The sequence below is a fragment of the Hemitrygon akajei genome, chromosome 15 (assembly GCF_048418815.1).
Source record: "Hemitrygon akajei chromosome 15, sHemAka1.3, whole genome shotgun sequence".
Taxonomy (NCBI): Eukaryota; Metazoa; Chordata; class Chondrichthyes; order Myliobatiformes; family Dasyatidae; genus Hemitrygon; species Hemitrygon akajei.
The window spans coordinates 67998306-68018995 of NC_133138.1; the positions used below are offsets into that span (position 1 = coordinate 67998306).

A 20690-nucleotide genomic window follows, 5' to 3' on the forward strand; every position below is an offset into this window, starting at 1 on the left:
CAATCACATGGTCATGTCGTGATGCAGGGGGTATGGTAGTGGAACCATCCATGTCTTGGAGGGCTGGTTTAAGGTGATCTACAGAAACACATTCAGGTTTACCTTTCCTATCTACAATAGAAGACGTCTCGCCCTGCTCCAAAATGTGGAACAGGCCATCATAAGGGGCATTGCTGTGCATCATGGTGATTAAAACGATTGAGGTAGAGCGTAGATCAGCTGGAACTCCGGAGTGTTGTACGCAATCATGGGAAGTAGGAAGAGGTGTGGAAGATTTGAGTTTACTGAGGAGGGTGGAGGTGCAGTCATGGCATCAGGAATAAAACCACACGTCATCTGCAATGGCTGCCATTGTATCAACTCAACTGTTGGGGGCTGCAGGTCCTCTTTTGGAACCATTCTGAGCTCAGAAGGATCCACAGGAAATAATCGTGCCAATATTCATCTTTTAGGGAGGACTCCAGACAGCGTTTAAGGAATGGTGAAACCGCTCGCACAAGCTGTTGAGCTGTGGGTGATATGCCACGGTGTGACGCAATTTAACGCCGAGGTTCTGGCCTAATGTAGCCCAGAGACCTGACTTGAATTGGGGACCACAGTCAGAGGAGCTATTAGATGGGGTGCCGAACTCAGAGACTTTGGTGTTGATGAATGCCCGAGCCAAGTCCACAGCTGTCTTCGACACTAGAGGGACAATGTCTGGCCACCTGGAGGTATAGTTCACCATGGTAAAGAGAGGCATGAAACCATGGTGCACATTGACATGGTCAAACCATCACTCAGGGACCTTGAAAGCTGGCAATTGGTACCCGAACGTGACTGTTAATTTTCGCCTGCCAATGCACAACGCAGGTTGCATTCTAGTCTCACAAGTCCTTCCTAAGGCCGTACCACACAAACTTTAATGCAACCAGTTTCTGTGAAACCTTCCCGCCGGGATGCGAGACACCATGGAATGGAGTTAAAAACAGAATGCCTCCAGTTTGCAGGCACCATGGGGTAGGGTGACAGGTTGAGATATTGCACAGGACAGAAACTGCAGCATCCCCGAACTTGACATCAGCCAAATGCAGGCTATCACTGCTGTTCTGTAAGCCTGGACCTCTGGGTTGCTAGCTTGATCAGCTGCCCTGCTGGCACAGTCAACCCCAATGTGTACAGCAACGACGGCGGCCATGAAAGACAATCCGCCACAGCATTATTTTTCCCATTAATGCGCTATATATCAGCCGCGAATTCTGAAATGTAGACCAGGTGGTGTCAAAGCCATGCAAACCAAGAGTCTGACTGAACTGAATTGATTTTATTATTTACATCCTTCACATACATGAGGAGTAAATATCTTTACGTTATGTCTCCGTCTACATGTGCAATGTGCAGTTTATAGTAATTTATAATAAGTAGTATGTACAATAGGATAGTCAATATAACATAGAAATACAGTTGTGTCAGCATGAATTAAGCAGTCTAATGGCCCGGTGGAAGAAGCTGTCCTGGAGCCTGTTGGTCCTGGCTTTTATGCTGTAGTACCTTTTCCCAGATGGTATCAAATGGAAAAGTTTGTGGTTGGGGTGACTTGGGTTCCCAATGATCCTTCTGGCCCTTTTTATACACCTGTCTTTGTAAATGTCCTGAATAGTGGGAGGTTCACGTCTACAGATGCGCTGGGCTGTCTGCACCACTCTCTACAGAGTCCTGTGATTGAGGGAAGTATAATTCCCATACCAGGCCGTGGTGCAGCCAGTCAGGATGCTCTCAATTGTGCCCCTATAGGTACAGATCGCGTGAGATCCTCGGTGATGTTTATGCTGAGGAATTTAAAGCTGTTCACCCTCTCAACCCCAGATCCAATGACGTTAATAGGGCTTGGCCTGTCTTCATTCCTCCTGCTGCCCACAACCAGCTCCTTTGTTTTTGCGACATTGAGGGAGAGGTTGTTTCTCTGACACCACTGTGTCAGGGTGATGACTTCTTCTCTGTAGGCTGCCTCATTATTATTTGAGATTAGACCAAACAGTGTAGTGTCATCATCAATGTTTAAGCCATCATGTGCACAAAGGGGTTTGTGGTCAATGAATGCTGTGAAATGCCACCCTTCAGTAGAAAATGAAAATGGCAAACAGCCACATAGAAACTGAGAAGGTTGTGGCCAAAGGTCGAGCTGCTGGATGAAGAAGGTGGGCAGCTGCCACACAGCTGTTCTTGCGCAGTACCCACGGCATAGTCTGAGGCATCGGTAGTGATGGCTATAGGTGCATTGGGTAGTGGGTGTGCCAGTTGGGTTGTGTTCAAAGAAGCTCATTTGGTGTCATCGAATGCTCTGGTCACGTCCGCTGACCACTCAAGTATGCAATTAGGGGCACTGCCTCTAGGGGCAGTGTACAAGGGGAGCATAAATTCAGCAGCTTACGGAATGAAACGGTGTTAGAAATTCACCATATCTAAAAAAGTCTTGTAGTGCTTAGGTAGTGCGAGGCAGTGGCAAGTCATAGCAGTGACGACTTTTGATGGAGAGGTTTTGCACCTTCTGTGGAGAAGTTGGTGCTGAGAACGTCAGCGCAAGCCAAACTGGCATTTAGCAGGTTTAACAATCAGGCCATGTTGGCGTAAGTGCTTGAAATGTGTGTGAACATGTGATAAGTGTCTGTTTTGGATGCGTTGGCGACAAGTATGTCATCTAGGTAAAGAAAAAGAAAATCTAAGCCTTTTAACACAGACATCATTAGTCGCTGGAAAGTCTGCAGCATTTTTCATGCCGTGCGGCATACGCAGAAACTCAAATAACCCAAACGGGGTTATAACAGCGGTTTTGGAAATGTCCTCAGTGAACACGGGCACTTGATGGTAACTAAGTCCACTTCAGAAAAAATTATCTTTCTGGCTAAGCATGCCAAACAGTCTTGAACATATGGGACGGGGTAACAATTAGGGGTGGTGGCCTCGTTATGGAGTAATAATCGCTGCATGGATAGTAACTGCCATCGGGCTTAGGGACCATGTGGAGCGGTGAACCCCAAGGGCTATTTGAGCTGTATACAATGCCAAGCATTTGCACGTTAGCAAACTCAGCCTTCGCGCTGGCCAGATTTTCTGTCCAGTCTATTTCCACGGGCGGGGACCAGTGAGTTAATTGTGGAATTGTGGTGCTCGACCCCATTCTTTGTGACAGTAGTGGAATATGTGGGCTCGGTGAAGTTTTGGTACTTGGCTCAGCAGGTGAGTGAATTCACTCATGGTGGTGCATGCTCGAGAGACAGAGTGGTTGTGGGGAACTTACTGGGAATACAGTGTATGGACCCAAAGTCCTTTGCATCCAAAAGCTGGCAGTTCTTAAGATCTACCAACAGTCCTTCGGCACCGAGCAGAGGTCTAGCAGTTTTTGCCAAGGCAAAGTTCAATGTGTACCGTCATCCACTGAAGCCAAGTGCCATGCATGGTGTCCCATAGGTCTGGATCCTGCTGCCGTTGGCATCCTCCAGCGCATGAGTCACAAGGAAGTGGCACCCTGTCTGTATTGACCTATAGACGGCTCTGGCAGCTGGAACCGACAGGGTGCCCAGGACTCTGACGTCCTGATGAGCCAGAGATGTCAAAACCGCATAGTGGTCGGCACTTCTTTCTGTCCGTGCTGGAGTGTGCACGGTAAAAGCATTGACTCGGCATTGCCTGGTTCAGAGCTGTGGGCACGAGTTTGCCGGAAGCTCTGCTGGAGGGCTTATTGAGACAGGGAAAGGAGGAGGGGCGAGACAGCCTGCCTGGCTGAGTGTAGGCTAGTGACCGTTTTAGCAAAGCTCCCTATAGTCCTTCACGGGTGTATTAGCGAGGGCTCTGCGAACATGATCAGGCATAAAGAGTTCTTTAAAGATGAAACCAGGATGGTGATTGCCCAGGAGAGATAGCATGTGGTCCATTAGCTCTGAAGGCCCAGGGTCACCCAGGCTGGACAAGGAGAGCAACAGTTTGGCATGCTCGGACACAGACAGTCCAAAAATCTGTAACAGGTGAGCTTTCAGAGAGACATATTTATCATGCGCAAGTGGGTCTTCTTGTAGACTCACCACTCTTGCTACAGTGTAACCATTTAGCAATGTTATGATGTAGTAAAATTTAGTATTTTCCACAGTGATTTCCCACAGTGCTGGAAAATCTATTTGTGCAAACTATCTGGTGGCATGCTGCTTCCAAAACTCAGGCAGCTTGAAAGTGACTGTGTTGGTCGATGTGTCACTGAGTAAGTCTGGAATCATCTGAGAGTATCAGGGTCACCAGTGTAGGATTTTGTGAATAACACACACAAGAGTCATTTTATGTGCTAAACTAAAGCCGCAGCCTTTGACTTCATCTTACAGTCATCTTACACTGGTATCATTATGTCAGACAGTGTCTCTTAAAGTGAACACAACTCAATAACGGTGGTTATGAATTATGTAGAACAGTTTCTATTATGAACAATATGTGTTATCTGTCGCCCATTACATTACCCTACATGGGCATAGCTGATCTATCAGTAGCTGGGATATTCGTGTACTCAGAGAGTTAGCCCTCACTTTATAAGATGATAAATGTAGCATCCACTACCTCCAAAGGCATCTCTTCCAAAGCTCGGGGATGTGAATCATCAAGTTCATGGGATTTATCAGCTTTCAAGCTCACCACGTTTCCAGCCTTAGATTTTGACTAATACTTAGTTCTTTCTCTTGTCCATTCTCATCAGGTTCTTGAAGCTCTGAAATCATTTTTACATCTCCTACTTGGAAGACAGATGCCGAGAATTGCTCTGCCATTTTCGTCTTTTCCATTATAAATTCTCCTGCCTCTATGTGTCAGGATTCATACTAGTTCTCATTAATCTTTTGTTTTCTACATAGCTGTAAAAGCTCTTGAGTCCATTTTAAGTTCTTGCCAGTCTACTCTCGTATTCCAACTTGCCTTTCTTTTTCATTTTCTTAGTCCAAGTATTCATTGGTATATTTAACTAGCTTCTGCTTAACAACATTCATAATATTCAGTCAACCACTCTGCCAAGTAGTAAGTTTCAAATCTTAAATAAAACAGAAAATGGCTCTCCACTCAGCTTTGGAGCACAAAAATAGCAAAACGTAAGTCAGTCTGCTATTTCAACTCAGGATTCAACACCATCATTCCCTTAGTACTAATAAACAAGCTTCAAAACCTGGGCTTTTGCACCTCCCTCTGCAACTGGATCCTCGACTTCCTGTACTGGGAGACCACTGTCAGTGCAGTTTGGTAAGAACGTCTCCTCACTGACAATCAATACAGGTGCACTTGAAAGGATACATGCTTAGTTCTCTGCTCTATAGTTCTCTACTCTCATGATTGTGTGAATAGGCACAGCTCAAATGGAGGAGGGGAGGAGATTGCCTTTTTATTGTTAGTGAGCTCACTCTGATTTAGCTTGGGCTTCATACATTGACGTAATCATGATGAAGGCATGCCACCAACTCTACTTTGAGACACAGAAACATAGAAAATAGGTGCAGGAGTAGGCCATTCGGCCCTTTGAGCCTGCACCACCATTCAGTATGATCATGGCTGATCATCCAACTCAGAACCCTGTACCTGTATTCTCTCCATACCCCCTAATCCCTTTAGCCACAAGGGCCATATCTAACTTCCTCTTAAATATAGCCAATGAACCGGCCTCAACTGTTTCCTGTGACAGAAAATTCCACAGATTCACCACTCTCTGTGTGAAGAAGTTTTTCCTCATCTCGGTCCTAAAAGGCTTTCCCTTTATCCTTAAACTGTGACCCCTCGTTCTGGACTTCCCCAACATCGGAAACAATCTACCTGCATCTAGCCTGTCCAATTCCTTTAGAATTTTATACGTTTCAATAAGATGCCCCCTCAATCTTCTAAATTCCAGTCAGTATAAGCCTAGTCGATCCAGTCTTTCTTCATATGAAAGTCCTGCCATCCCAGGAATCAATCTGGTGAACCTTCTTTGTACTCCCTCTATGGCAAGAATGTCTTATCTCAGATTAGGGGACCAAAACTGCACACAATACTCTAGGTGCGGTCTCACCAAGGCCTTGTACAACTGCAGTAGAACCTCCCTGCTCCTGTACTCAAATCCTTTTGCTATGAATGCCAACATACCATTTGCCTTTTTCACCACCTGCTGTACCTGCATGCCCACCTTTAATGACTGGTGTACAATGACACCCAGGTCTCGTTGCACCTCCCCTTTTCCTAATCAGCCACCATTCAGATAATTATCTGTATTCTTGTTCTTGCAACCAAAGTGGATAACCTCACATTTATCCACATTAAATTGCAACTGCCATGAAGTTGCCCACTCACCTAACCTATCCAAGTCACCCTGCATCCTCTTAGCATCCTCCTCACAGCTAACACCGCTGCCTAGCTTCGTGTCATCCGCAAACTTGGAGATGCTGCATTTAATTCCCTCGTCTAAATCATTAATATACATTGTAAACAACTGGGGTCCCAGCACTGAGCCTTGCGGTACCCCACTAGTCACTGCCTGCCATTCTGAAAAGGTCCCGTTTACTCCCACTCTTTGCTTCCTGTCTGCCAACCAATTCTCTATCTACATCAATACCATACCCCCAATACCGTGTGCTTTAAGTTTGCACACTAATCTCCTGTGTGGGACCTTGTCAAAAGCCTTTTGAAAATCTAAATATACCACATCCACTAACTCTCCCCTATCCACTCTACTAGTTACATCTTCAAAAAATTCTATAAGATTCGTCAGACATGATTTTCCTTTCACAAATCCATGCTGACTTTGTCCGATGATTTCACCTCTTTCCAAATGTGCTGTTATCACATCTTTGATAACCAATTCTAGCATTTTCCCCACCACTGATGTCAGACTAACCGGTCTATAATTCCCTGGATTTTCTCTCCCTCCTTTTTTAAAAAGTGGGGTTACATTAGCCACCCTCCAATCCTCAGGAACTAATCCAGAATCTAAGGAGTTTTGAAAAATTATCACTAATGCATCCACTATTTCTTGGGCTACTTCCTTAAGCACTCTGGGATGCAGACCATCTGGCCCTGGGGATTTATCTGCCTTTAATCCCTTCAATTTACCTAACACCACTTCCCTACTAACATGTATTTCCCTCAGTTCCTCCATCTCACTAGACCCTCGGGCCCTTACTATTTCTGGAAGATTATTTATGTCCTCCTTAGTGAAGACAGAACCAACGTAGCTATTCAATTGGTCTGCCATGTCTTTGATCCCTATGATCAATTCACCTGTTTCTGACTGTAAGGGACCTACATTTGTCTTGACCAATCTTTTTCTTTTCACGTATCTATAACAGTCAGTTTTTATGTTCCCTGCCAGCTTTCTCTCATAATTTTTTTCCCCTTCCTAATTAAGCCCTTTGTCCTCTTCTGCTGGTCTCTGAATTTCTCCCAGTCCTCAGGTGTGCCGCTTTTTTTTTGCCAATTTATATGTTTCTTCTTTGGACTTGATACTATCCCTACTTTCCCTTGTCAGCCACGGATGCACTACCTTCCCTGGTTTATTCTTTTGCCAAACTGGGATGAACAATTGTTGTAGTTCATCCATGCGATCTTTAAATGCTTTCCATTGCATATCCACTGTCAACCCTTGAAGTATCATTTGCCAGTCTATCTTAGCTAATTCGCGTCTCATACCTTCAAAGTTACCCTTCTTTAAGTTCGGAACCTTAGTTTCTGAATTAACTATGTCACTCTCCATCTTAATGAAGAATTCCACCATATTATGTTCACTCTTACCCAAGGGGCCTCGCAGGACAAGATTGCTAACTAACCCTTCCTCATTGCTCAATACCCAATCTAGAATGGCCTGCTCTCTAGTTGGTTCCTCGACATGTTGGTTCAGAAAACCATCCCGCATACATTCCAAGAAATCCTCTTCCTCAGCACCCTTACCAATTTGGTTCACCCAGTCTATATGTAGATTGAAGTCACCCATTATAACTACTGTTCCTTTATTGCACACATTTCTAATTTCCTGTTTAATGCCATCCCCAACCTCACTACTACTGTTAGGTGGCCTATACACAACTCCCACCAGCGTTTTCTGCCCCTTAGTGTTATGCAGCTCGACCCATATCGATTTCACATCCTCCAGGCTAATGTCCTTCCTTTCTATTGCGTTAATCTCCTCTCTAACTAGCAATGCTACCCCACCTCCTTTTCTTTCCTATCTATCCCTCCTGAATATTGAATATCCCTGGATGTTGAGCTCCCATCCTTGGTCACCCTGGAGACTGCTTGTTACGTCTCCAATTGCAACTATATAGAACCCTGGTCAGACCCCACTTGGATTACTGCGCTCAGTTCTGGTTGCCTCACTACAGGAAGGACGTGGATGCCATAGAAAGGGTGCAGAGGAGATTTACAAGGATGTTGCCTGGATTGGGGAGCATGCTTTATGAAAACAAGTTGAGTGAACTTAGCCATTTCTCCTTGGAGCAATGGAGGTTGAGAGGTGACCTGATAGAGGTGTACAAGATGATGAGAGGCATTGATTGTGTGGATAGTCAGAGGCTTTTTCCCAAGGGCTGAAATAGTTTCCACAAGAGGACACAGGTTTAAGGTGCTGGGGAATAGGTACAGAGGAGATGTCAGGAGTAAGTTTTTTACTCAGAGATTGGTGAATGTATGGAAGGGGCTGCCGGCAACGGTGGTGGAGGCAGATATGATAGGGTCTTTTAAGAGACTTTTAGAGAGGTACATACAGCTTAGAAAAATAGAGGGCTATGGGTAAGCCTAGTAATTTCTAATGTAGGGACATGTTCAGCACAACTTTGTGGGTCGAAGGGCCTGTATTGTGCTGTAGGTTTTCAATGTTTCTATGACTCTTGCAAATTTCAGAGAGGGTTCTGATATCTGGGTAAGGAGCCTTTGATGCATAGGATCATAAGAGGCTGCAGAGGGTTGTACACTGAGCCAGCTTCAAAACAAACACAACCCTCCCTACCACGGAGAATGCCTTCAAGAGGCGGTATCTCGGGAAGGCAACATCCATCATTAAAGACATGCAACATCTGGGACATCCCCTCTTCACATTATTACCATCGAGGAGTAGGCACACTCACAAATTTCACGCCATATGTCACTGATAATAAACTTAATTCTAATTCCGTATCTGAAATGCTGGAAACACTCAGCAGGCCAGGTAATGAGAGAGACAATCAATGTTTTGGGACTGGGATTCCTTGGCAGCACAAACAGAATACTTGATTTCCAAATCTTAGTCACTCTCTGGGTAAAGAAACTTCGGCTGAATTCTTAATTACCAATTAGATGAAGGAGGTGGCCCCAAATGTCCAATTTATCAATTTGTAGCCATAGATTAATTGCTAATGCCAAGATGGCCTTTGTAAATTAGTGCATCATCATTAGGTACCCAGAATTATATATTTACCTCAGGCAACTGACTGTAATGAATTAAGTATCATGCATAATTAAGCATGAAGGGCAAACAATATGTGTCACCGTTTGGGAGAAATTGCTATCCGGAATTATTTGAATGTTTAATAAGATTTAACCAAAGGGTGAATGCATTCTAATTAAAGCAGCCGTAGAAACCTTTGATATGCTTGTCTATGTGTAACAGCATTAAAGCATGACAGGTGTGAAAAATTGTTCATAGGTTATTGGGTGGGAGGTCAGTGAAGATATATTCTGCAGAAATGCTGTATTTTGTATAATATTACAGACAAAGTTGTTTAACCTCGAGGTACCTATTCCTTTACTAACTGAATACTAAGTTGCCTTGAGTTTGGGTGAAGGTGGCATTTGTGTACTTGAAATATACAAAACCAATGAAATTACCCTTCATTTCTAGAACACTTAGTTTGAATTAAATTATCTTCTAATACAGTCTTAATGCTGATTCATTCATTAAACAATTAATGTTCTAAAATGTTGCTTATCAAAGGGAGCAGAGATAGGCACAGCCAAACAGGCCAGTCTGTCTGACTGTAGTGGGAAACGTTGATCTGAGACAGGGTTAATAGCTACCTGGAAGAAAATACATTAATTAAGGATTGTTAGGGGCAAATCATGACTAACAAATGTGATAGACCTTTCTGGAGAGCTAATGGATAAAACAGATGAATAATGTGGTTGATGCAATGTACACAAACCTCCAGAAGGCTTTTGATATGGTGCCATATAATGGACAAGAGCAGATTTGAAGCACGTGAAATGAAGAAAGGATGGATACAGGAACAGACAATAGAGGGCTGAAATGAATGGCTGATTTTGGAATGGAAGAATGTGAATAGTGATATTCCACAGGCAGGGGTATTAAATGACTTAGACTTCGGAATGTAGCCCAATTTCTAAACTTGCAGATGACTTTAATATGGTAGCGTATGAACTGCAAAGAATATATTTATAAACTGCAACAGGATGTGAAGCAGATTGGGCAAATGTGTGACAAATGAAGTTTAATGTGTGTTTTGTTATGAAAAATGAAGAGAGATGGTATAGAATAAATACTACAGTTCTGGAAGGGATGCAGGAACAAGCAACCCTGGGCATGGATGCACGAGTCATTGAGTGTACGCAGTTCCAGGTTCTATGGATACAGATATATAGCTTGGAAGATATGCTGAACCTTTCTAAAACACTGGCCTAGCTCTGCTGGAGTATTGTGTTCAATTCTGATCATCACATTATAGGAAAGATGTGAAGGCATTGGAGAGGATCTGGAAAAAGAATACAAAAATGGTCCTAGTGGAGAAGCTGGATACTCAAAGTTACTGTCAGAAACTAAAGGGAAAGAGAATTGAGAATGTCAGCAGAACAGCTTTCTATGCAGCTGGAGATGAAACCTGGAATTAACTGCCTGAGGATATGCTGAGCCAGGTTCAATTGAGACCCTTAGGAATGCACTGGATACATATATTGTGAGGAAATAATTTCATGGTCTAGAAAAAGGTCCGGAATTTAGAACTAGTGTATTGTTCTGGTAGAGAGCTAGGCTGGATGGGCTAAATAGTGCTACTTGGGCCTGGATAGTGCTATTAGGCTGGATGGGCCAAAGAGTGCTACTTGGGCCTGGATAGTGCTATTAGGCTGGATGGGCCAAATAGTGCTACTTGGGCCTGGATAGTGCTATTAGGCTGGATGGGCCAAATAGTGCTTCAGTGCTCTGACCATTCCATGCTGCTGTACTTCTACAAAAAAAAAGCCAGAAATATATTATTATTATTTTGCAAATCACTATTTTTTTTCTTTTTAAAGTCTAGAACCGATTTTTAGTCTGCCAGAACATTCCCACTAGATTATTGAATAAAAAGTGAATGGAAAACAGCCACTTAACAGCACCACAATGGAATGAAAATGACGGAGATGGTGCCTATGTTGGCATCAACTATTATGCATTGCAGCAAGGAAACTATTAGTAATTGTAATTGTTCCCTTGCATTCAAACAATAGTAATGGTGAAGATATTCTGCAAGTCCAATGTTGATGGAAGAAGTTTCACAAATATTTTGTTATGTGAATGGTATGTATTGTTTGGTTGTTTGAATTTTCACTTTAATTTTCCTAAACCTCTGCTCACTCTGTTGGTTACAGAGTATCATACCGGCCTGGGTTCTGTATCACATCGACAGCTGGGATACAACACCTATGGTCAACTCTGACCAATGGAGGGCCTGAATAGTTTCTGTAAATTAAATTTCCCAGCTAACTACAAATGGCCGAATTTGTGGATTGATTAGCAACTAACCATTTCCAAATCTTTTCGATTCATGTTATTCAGTAGAATGCCTTGTTTGAGACACAAGTTTCATGAACATAATAAATCATCCAGAAAATTAAAGTAATTGAATTCTTCCGAAAGAGTAAAGGGAGTAAGTAGCTTCCACATCTTTTCCAGATAAAACAGGTGACTGAGGGTTACACACACAAAATGCTGGAGGAACTCAGCAGGCCAGGCAGCATCTATGGAAAAGAGTACAGTCGACATTTCAGGTTGAGTCCAGGACTCGGCCTGAAACGCCATCTGCACTTTTTTCCATAGATGCTGCCCGGCCTGCTGAGGTCCTCCAGCGATTTGCGTGTGTTGCTTGGATTTCCAGCATCTGCAGATTCTCTCTAGTTTGTGACTCAGAGTTGTTCCATTTCTCAATCCTATTTTTCCACTTGTTTGCTGACCCTACATAAATAACTCAGAATCTTGAAAATTTTAATTACCCCGTATCCAATGCCTTTTGAAGGCTAAATTTCCACATGTCCTTACTGTTTGCATGGACGTGTATTCCATTTCCCCACCCAACCCCACCAAAGAATAGGTCGATTGAAGGTCCACATCGAAGCCCAATCTCAAATCTGCAAACAGATCGAGTCTGCGAATCTCTGTGACTCTGCTGGGGAAGTCGGGGCCCAGTGTCTGCGAAGCCATGATAGCCTATCTTGAGGTTAGAGGACTGTATTTGTACATGGGTGGGCGGGCATGAGTGAGGGAGGAATGTTGTTGCTTTGTTGTTTGCTACAGTATATCCTGTTTTGTTGTGTTCTGTGTCATTCTGCTAAACATTGTGGGCATGCTATGTTGGTACCAGAATGCATAGTCACACTTGCGGGCTCTCCCCAGCACATCCTCGGGTATGGGAGGATGGGACTCCCATACTGTTAAAGGTCTAGATGGGTTAGAGTTTGTGAAATGTGTTCAGGAAAGTTTCTAAATCAATATATAGAGGTACCAACTAGGGAGGATGCAATATTAGATCTCCTATTAGGAAATGAGTTAGGGCAGGTGACGGAAGTGTGTGTAGGGGAACACTTTGGTTCCCGTGATCATAACATCATTAGTTTCAACTTGATCATGGATAAAGATAGATCTGGTCCTTGGGTTGAAGTTCTAAACTGGAAAAAGGCCAAATTTGAAGAAATGAGAAAGGATTTAAAAAGCATGGATTGGGACAGGTTGTTCTCTGGCAAGGATGTCGTTGGTAAGTGGAAGGCCTTCAAAGGAGAAATTTTGAGAGTGCAGAGTTTGTATGTTCCTGTCAGGATTAAAGGCAAAGTGAATAAGAATAAGGAACCTTGGTTCTCGAGGGATATTGGAACTCTGATAAAGAAGATGAGAGAGATGTATAACATTTATAGGCAACAGGGAGGGAATAAGATGCTTGAGGAGTATAAAAAGAGTAAGAAAATACTTAAGAAAGAAATCAGGAGGGCTAAAAGAAGACATGAGGTTGCTTTGGCAGTCAGGGTGAAGGATAATCCTAAGAGCTTCTACAGGTATGTTAAGAGCAAAAGGATAGTAAAGGATAAAATTGGTCCTCTTGAAGATCAGAGTTGGCGGCTATGTATGGAACCAAAAGAAATGGGAGAGATATTAAATGGGTTTTTTGCATCTGTATTTACTAAGGAAACTGGAATGGAGTCTATGGAAACAAGGCAAACAAATAGGGAGGTCATGGAATTTATACAGATTAAAGAGGAGGAGGTGCTTGCTGTCTTGAGGCAAATCAGAGTAGATAAATCCCCAGGACCTGACAGGGTATTCCCTTGGACCTTGAAGGAGACTAGTGTTGAAATTGCAGGGGCTCTGGCAGAAATATTTAAAATGTTGATATCCACGGGTCAGGTGCCAGAGGATTGGAGGATAGCTCATGTAGTTCCATTGTTTAAAAAAGGCTCAAAAAGTAATCCGGGTAATTATATGCTGGTAAGTTTGACATCGGTAGTAGGTAAATTATTGGAAGGAATACTAAGAGATAGGATCTACAAGTATTTGGATAGACAGGGACTTATTAGAAAAAGTCAGCACGGCTTTGTGCTTGGTAGGTCATGTTTAACCAATTTATTAGAGTTTTTCGAGGAAGTTACCAGGAAAGTGGATGAAGTGGATGTTGTATACATGGACTTCAGTAAGGCCTTTGACAAGGTCCAGCATGGGAGGTTAGTTAGGAAGATTCAGTCACTAGGTATATGTTTTTACATGGAGAGGTAGTAAATTGGATTAGATATTGGCTCAATGGAAGAAGCCAGAGAGTGGTAGTGGAGGATTGCTACTCTTGAGTGGAGGCCAGTGACTAGTGGTGTGCCACAGGGATCAGTGCTGGGTCCATTGTTATTTGTCATCTATATCAATGATTTGGATGATAATGTGGCAAATTGGATCAGCAAACTTGCTGATGATACAAAGATTGGAGGTGTAGTGGACAGTGAGGAAGGTTTTCAAAGCTTGCAGAGGGATTTGGACCAGTTGGAAGAATGGGCTGAAAAATGGCAGATGGAGTTTAATGCGGACAAATGTGAGGTGTTGCACTTTGGAAGGTCAAACCAAGGTAGAACATACAAGGTAAATGGTAGGACACTGAGGAGTGTAGTAGAACCGAGGGATCTGGGAGTACAGATACATAATTCCCTAAAAGTGGCGTCACAAGTAGATAGGGTTGTAAAGAGAGCTTTTGGTACATTGGCCTTTATAAATCAAAGTATTGAGTATAAGAGTTGGAATGTAATGGTGAGGTTGTATATGACATTGGTGAGACCGAATTTGGAGTATTGTGTGCAGTTTTGGTCACCTAGTTACAGGAAGGATATTAATAAGGTTGACAGAGTGCAGAGAAGGTTTACAAGGATGTTGCCGGGACTTGAGAAACTGAGTTACAGAGAAAGGTTGAATAGGTTAGGACTTTATTCCCTGGAGCGTAGGAGAATGAGGGGTGATTTGATAGAGGTGTATAAAATTATGATGGGTATAGATAGAGTTAATGCAAGCAGACTTTTTCCACTGAGGCCAGGGGAGAAAAAAAACAGAGGTCATGAGTTAAGGGTGAAGGGGGAAAAGTTTAAAGGGAACATTGGGGGGGGGGGGGCTTCTTCACGCAGAGTGGTGGGAGTGTGGAATGAGCTGCCAGATGAAGTGGTGAATGTGGGCTCACTTTTGACATTTCAGAAAAACTTGGACAGGTATATGAATGACAGGGGTTTGGAGGGATATGGGCCAGGTGCAGGCCAGTGGGACTAGGCAGAAAAATGGTTCGGCACAGCCAAGAAGGGCCAAGAGGCCTGTTTCTGTGCTGTAATGTTCTATGGTTCTATGGTATGTCTTGATGTACGTGTGACAAATTAATCTGAATCTGAGTAGTCCATCTCAACACTCAAAAGCACTTCTTTTATTCTTGAATTTCCCACATCCACCCTGAAAAAAGAAATAGCCTGTTTATATCTATATAAACTTTTCATTAATTAATCCCTCCAGAGTATGGTCCACGCACAGAGTCCACGCTGAGTGAGCTGAAAAGAGGTAATCATGTCAATCTGAGCAACCCACCTTTTCTTTTAGAGAGACAGACCATAAGTGAATGGAGAAACAGTGATATTGAAACTTCAATGCTGCTCACCAGGAGAGGGGGGTTTTGGAGGTACCTGACCACTCAAACTAGAGATTCTGAGGGAGGGAATCTTGAAGGGACAGAATATTTGGATGAAGAAGATGCAACTCATGGTTGAACAGGGAGCAAAGATTAAGTATTAAGTAGGATTATGTAAAATATTCAGTATAATAACAGCCCACTCAACCTACCCACCCGTACCAGTACTGTATCTATGGTGCTCCGGAGTCCTCTGAATCTATCGCATGTACCAGCGAATACCATTTGCTTTGGCCACAGTTCCAGAATATTTCCTCTACATTTCAGGGTGACCATTGATGACTTCTTAGCTATGCTCGTCTCTACCCAGAAACGCGTATTCTGTCACAAACAATGACTCGTGCTGTAGAAATGGAGGGTGACACGATGTACGTTTTGTGCTGTAAACAGTGATAAGGGAAAACAGGAGAACGGGAAAGGGGAAAAAAAATCCTTGCATGAAGATCGAGTCTAATACTCAGAAGAAATCTAACTCAGTTCTGTCGCAGCGTTGTAACTGTGTGCTGTGCTAGAAGTTGTATTTAATATTCTCCGATAAACTCAGTATCAGAAGTCTGGAACATCTATATAATGCTTTCAGTTTGACGAAGTGCCCTCTTGACAATCTACTGGATTTTAAAAATTACTTTAGAACAGAATTGCCTTACTCTAATTATTTTTATTAAAATAATATTAAGTTACCATCTTAAAGAATGAGGCTAAACATAGTTAAGTGATCATGCATTTCCGAAATACTAAATTTAAGGTTTATTTCGATTCTTATTAACCACGAACATTGAATTGTACCTAATGTGAATGATTCAGCAACTTTGTCAGTTTAGAATTCCTCACCACTAATATAAGCAATCACTGAAAATACTGTAACTGTTTAAGAATATAACGAGTATTAAGAATATAAGACAAAAAATACCGTTTAAGAATACATTCCAAATGGAGAGCATGAAGTGGAAGACTACTTAACGCTAATCAACATTATCCCGATCTTTAGTTTTGCGCTGTGTTCGATTGAAGTTTTTCTTGCGAGCTACTTTCAGAGCAGTTTAATAACTCATTCCAGTCTTTCCCCCCAAAATCGTCAATACAACTCGCCCAGTTTTACTGTTTATGAAAGTGCTGATTTGTTGGCGGCCATCCTTCCTCCACTTACAGAGAAAAGTTCCAAGATCTCAGATACAAATAAGAATGAATATTGCTGTCTGAATATTCATTCATTTATTTTAACACGGGCAGATTTTCCAATAAGAAGTTACAAAACATTCCTTATACGTTCTTAAAATAACGACCTCATAACTTTTAAACACATGCTTTATTAGCATCGCAGATATTACTTAACCTGGTGTTCATCAACGGACTGACGAGAGAGGCTCAGTTAGGAACGTACAAAATGATTTCCCCAAATTGAAACAACTTGCATCACGGCAGCACTTGAGGTTTCGGCCAAGGCGGTTGCAGCCATTTTGTGAGTAAGCGTGCTTCCCACTGTGAAAAATAACCCGCCACGAACATTTCACAAGACAGGAGGAGAGAAAAAACCGCGTACAGGAGGATTCGGGACATCATATGGATCAATAAAAAAAAACTACCAAACATTCAGAGCTTTAAGTTTTCTGTTTGCCTGGAAACTTCATGGACTGCAGTAACTTTCAAAATTATGAGTAATGAAATTTAATTCATAAGACACGGAGACCCATACTATACATTAAAACGTTGATGGCCCTTTTTTAACTCCCTTAAAGGTATTATTATAAACAAAATTAAGCAATTTGCATTACTTTTTTTGCCCCGGTAAGTTCACGTGCTGGTGGCGCCTTAGATTTTCGCCACCGTTCAACGAACAGCAATGGACCATATTTCCTCAAACGGGGAATGTCACTTTTTACATTAACTTCTACTCACCCAGGGGAAGGGCTATGAAGAATGGCAACCAGCAAAGGATGAACATGCCCATTACAATGCCAAGGGTCTTTGCCGCCTTCTTTTCCCTGGAGAACTTCAGAAGGCGCACCGACAGCGAACTTCTCAGGTGGTGCCCTTTGGACTTAGAGACGAGAGCTTCGTCTTGAATGTTCCTGCAATGGATGCGGAGGGTCAGCTCTCTGGAGTCCGAAGTCTCCTTCATCACACCAGCCTCCAGGTTCCTGGTAGTTCTTTTGGCCACGATATAGACCCTAACGTACATCACCAGGATGACGGTTAAGGGTATGTAAAACGACCCTAGAGAGGAGAAGAGAGCGTAACCGGGATCCAGTGTGATTTGACAGTCCTTCTCATCGGGAGGAGCAGGCTGTTTCCATCCCAGGAGAGGGCCGATGGAGATAACAATCGATAAAACCCATACCCCTACTATAACCAACACTGCCTTCTTCTCTGTTACAATGAAAGGGTAACGCAGAGAGTAGCGGACACCTATATAACGGTCAATAGAGATGGCACACAGACTCATAATGGACGCAGTGCAACAGAGCACATCGACTGCCGCCCAAATATCGCAAACAATCCTCCCAAAAACCCAGTACCCCCACGATCTCCAACGTGACGGAAAAGGGCAGCACCGTTGTACTTAAGAGCAAGTCTGCAATGGCCAGGTTTATGATAAAGTAGTTTGTGGTTGTTTGCAAGTGCCGATTGAAAGCCACGGAGAGGATGACTAAAATGTTACCGACCAAGGCGAACAACATGAAGAGCCCGAGTACTAACCCCAGGACCGCACCCCTGGTCACACTGAAGTGTGGGGAGCTGCGGGCTTGGAAGGTCCTGTTTGAAATGTTGGCTGTTAAGTTGTCATCGTCCCAGAAGGGGCTAACAGCCGACTGGTTGCCACCTAAACTTCCATCGGTTTGTGCGATATTCATGTTAAGGATCATTCTCCATCTCAGCTCACGTAGCGACCAAGCGGCGAAGGGCCCCCAGAGGCGGACATCCCGGAACCGGGAGAGCGGCGCAAGTTGTTCCGCCCGCGCGGAAGCGACCTCCTTCTGCCGGCGCTCTCACCCGTCGAACCGCCTTTTAGGCAAGCCCGGGCCGGGCAGGGTGCGGGGGTAAACTGTGTCCGGTGAGACAGTGCGCTGCTTAGCCGGCTGGTCTAACTCGGAGTTAACTGGGGATCTGAAGGCAGTCCGCGCCGCGTTGCGGCTCAGCCCCTTTATATAGATCAGTTTCAATTGAAACACACAGATATGTCAAAGGTGCTGGTCACAGTGACGTCAGGATTCGGTTTGAAGTGGCAGGTCACGTTTAATGGAAGAATAGAGCGAGTCAGCAGCACCGCGGCGAGGGTGGGGATATTACTCGGGCAGGGGGCGAGCAGAGGGCAGGGGTGACCCAACAACGACTAAAGTAGCAGCCAGGACAGTTACCTTGAATAGCTGTAGGCGGGGGGTAAGGTGACTTTCAGACACTCATTAATACTGCTGCATTCCAGTCACTTATCACTCTGGGGGCAAATTTGCGGGTTGTTTTTCATAAGTTATAGGATCCCGAAAGGAAAACAAACGGAAGTAACAATAATTAATTTCCTTTCTGATTTATTCCGGACAGCGGCAGTGATTGCTGTAATCGTGAATATCGCCACGTTATCCGGTAAGACTGCTTGTCCAATGTGTTTGTTTGCATTAATGACGAACTTTACATTTAAGGAGAATTGTGCTTGTGAACAAGGTTATTAGCCATAGCGACCGCTGATCTAATAATGAGGTGGCGACACGGGCTAAATCCCCCCCAAAATGAAGCAGAACATCTTATTCTGGAGAAAGCTGGCTACCTGTTGCTACACGCATGTTAATACCGAGGCAGCTGGTTCTGAGAACCCACCTCTAGAGAAAAAGCAGGGTCAAAAGTCCTGGACGGGATCATACATTTTCGGCGGGATCAACCCGTGGGGTTCTCACTAGCGGACTATCCTGAAATTGCCAACACGTGGGCGCTCTATTCCCCAAGCCCAAATCCGTGCACATTAAGGCAGTATACGGCACTGAGAACTGAGACTCATAGTTACTGGGAACATTTTCGTGTGCGGATTTAAAATAAGCCACAGAAGTTGCATAAAGTCGTGGGAACAATCGTACTTGACAACAGGCTTTGCGGACTTGTTTGTCGTGACGGCTGGCGCTTAACATCTATGGTCAACATGTACATGTCCGCAGAGTCACGGACCCATGAACTATGTATTTTAAGAACGTGATCTGGACTCCGAGCATTCACATTCCACACCTGATCTATTCCGTCTTTCCATCATTCATAACATTACGTTCCTCTTTTGTCACATATTTCTACACTTCGTCTTTTAACATTTGACTTTACTTATTGCCACATCTGCAGTCTGGTGTGCTTACATTAACTAAACTTTGCCTTTCTTTCGAAACCCTCCACCCAAAGACTCTCCGAGTTTATTCTTCGTTTGTTTTCTCGGTAAACCATATGTTCAAAATAAAAAAAATATGCATACAGAAAATGTTTTTACAAACATGGCTTACTAAATATCTTGTTCGTCCCCTTTAAAAACTTTCATTGAATTTTTTTTAACTTGAAGATCCCAGTCTTGCTCAAGAATCTATCTGTATACAGTTGCGAAGAAGGTTGTCCCATGTTTTAATGACGCCAGGTGTAAATTTTCCGGCTGAATTGGTGTTAGACAGAGTGCTGATAGATTTTCTTTTAATTTCTAGTAGTTCCACCTTTGTTAGATTTTTATTGATTCTGAAGTCTAAGGGAAGACAATTGCAGAACTAGATGGTAATAATTGCACTTCTCAAACCAGTGTGACTCTGCACGGTTTTACTGCATGTTGAGTGGCGTTCTGATGACAGCATTTGTCCTTTCTGCTTTGCCTTCACTGTAATTTAGATGACTCTGTCGGTCGGAGGTGACCCTAGATGTTAAGTGCCAGCCGTCACGACAAACAAGCCGGTCCGCAAGTCCGGGCAGTACGTGGAGAGAAAGCTGTTGCCCATGTAACGGGCTCCCCGTCTCCACGTACAGCTGAATTCAAAGCATCGGCAGAGACCGATACAGTTGGGCACCAGCGGCGCCGCAGGTGTTTCCAGATAGCGCTGAACTCAATGAAGGACTGCCTTAGAGAATCGACCTCCGGATTTTTCCTTGGGGTTTAATCCCGAACCCCTCCCCGCAAACCAGCGGAACTTTCAGATCGGAGTTTCCCTTCTGGATGAGCTGTCAACCATGGCTGACGAGCCCTCATCTGCCCGAAGCGACCGGTTTTTACGGGAGCCATTATCCCGCCTTTGCCTTGCTCCTGTCAATAGGAACAGTTTCGCCGGGCCTGAGTAGCTA

The 20690-nt window shown here is 43.6% G+C and overlaps 1 protein-coding gene across 1 annotated transcript in view; it reads right to left on the reverse strand.

Moving 5' to 3' along the window:
* Positions 1-18525, reverse strand: part of LOC140739435 (alpha-1A adrenergic receptor-like) — a 61415-nt gene extending 42890 nt beyond the window's left edge. Inside the window, 2 exon segments of the mRNA XM_073067732.1 lie at positions 17298-17919; positions 17921-18525. Coding sequence (XP_072923833.1) covers positions 17298-17919; positions 17921-18265 — 967 coding nt within the window. The 5' untranslated portion in view covers positions 18266-18525.
* Between the last annotated feature and the right edge of the window lie 2165 nt (positions 18526-20690).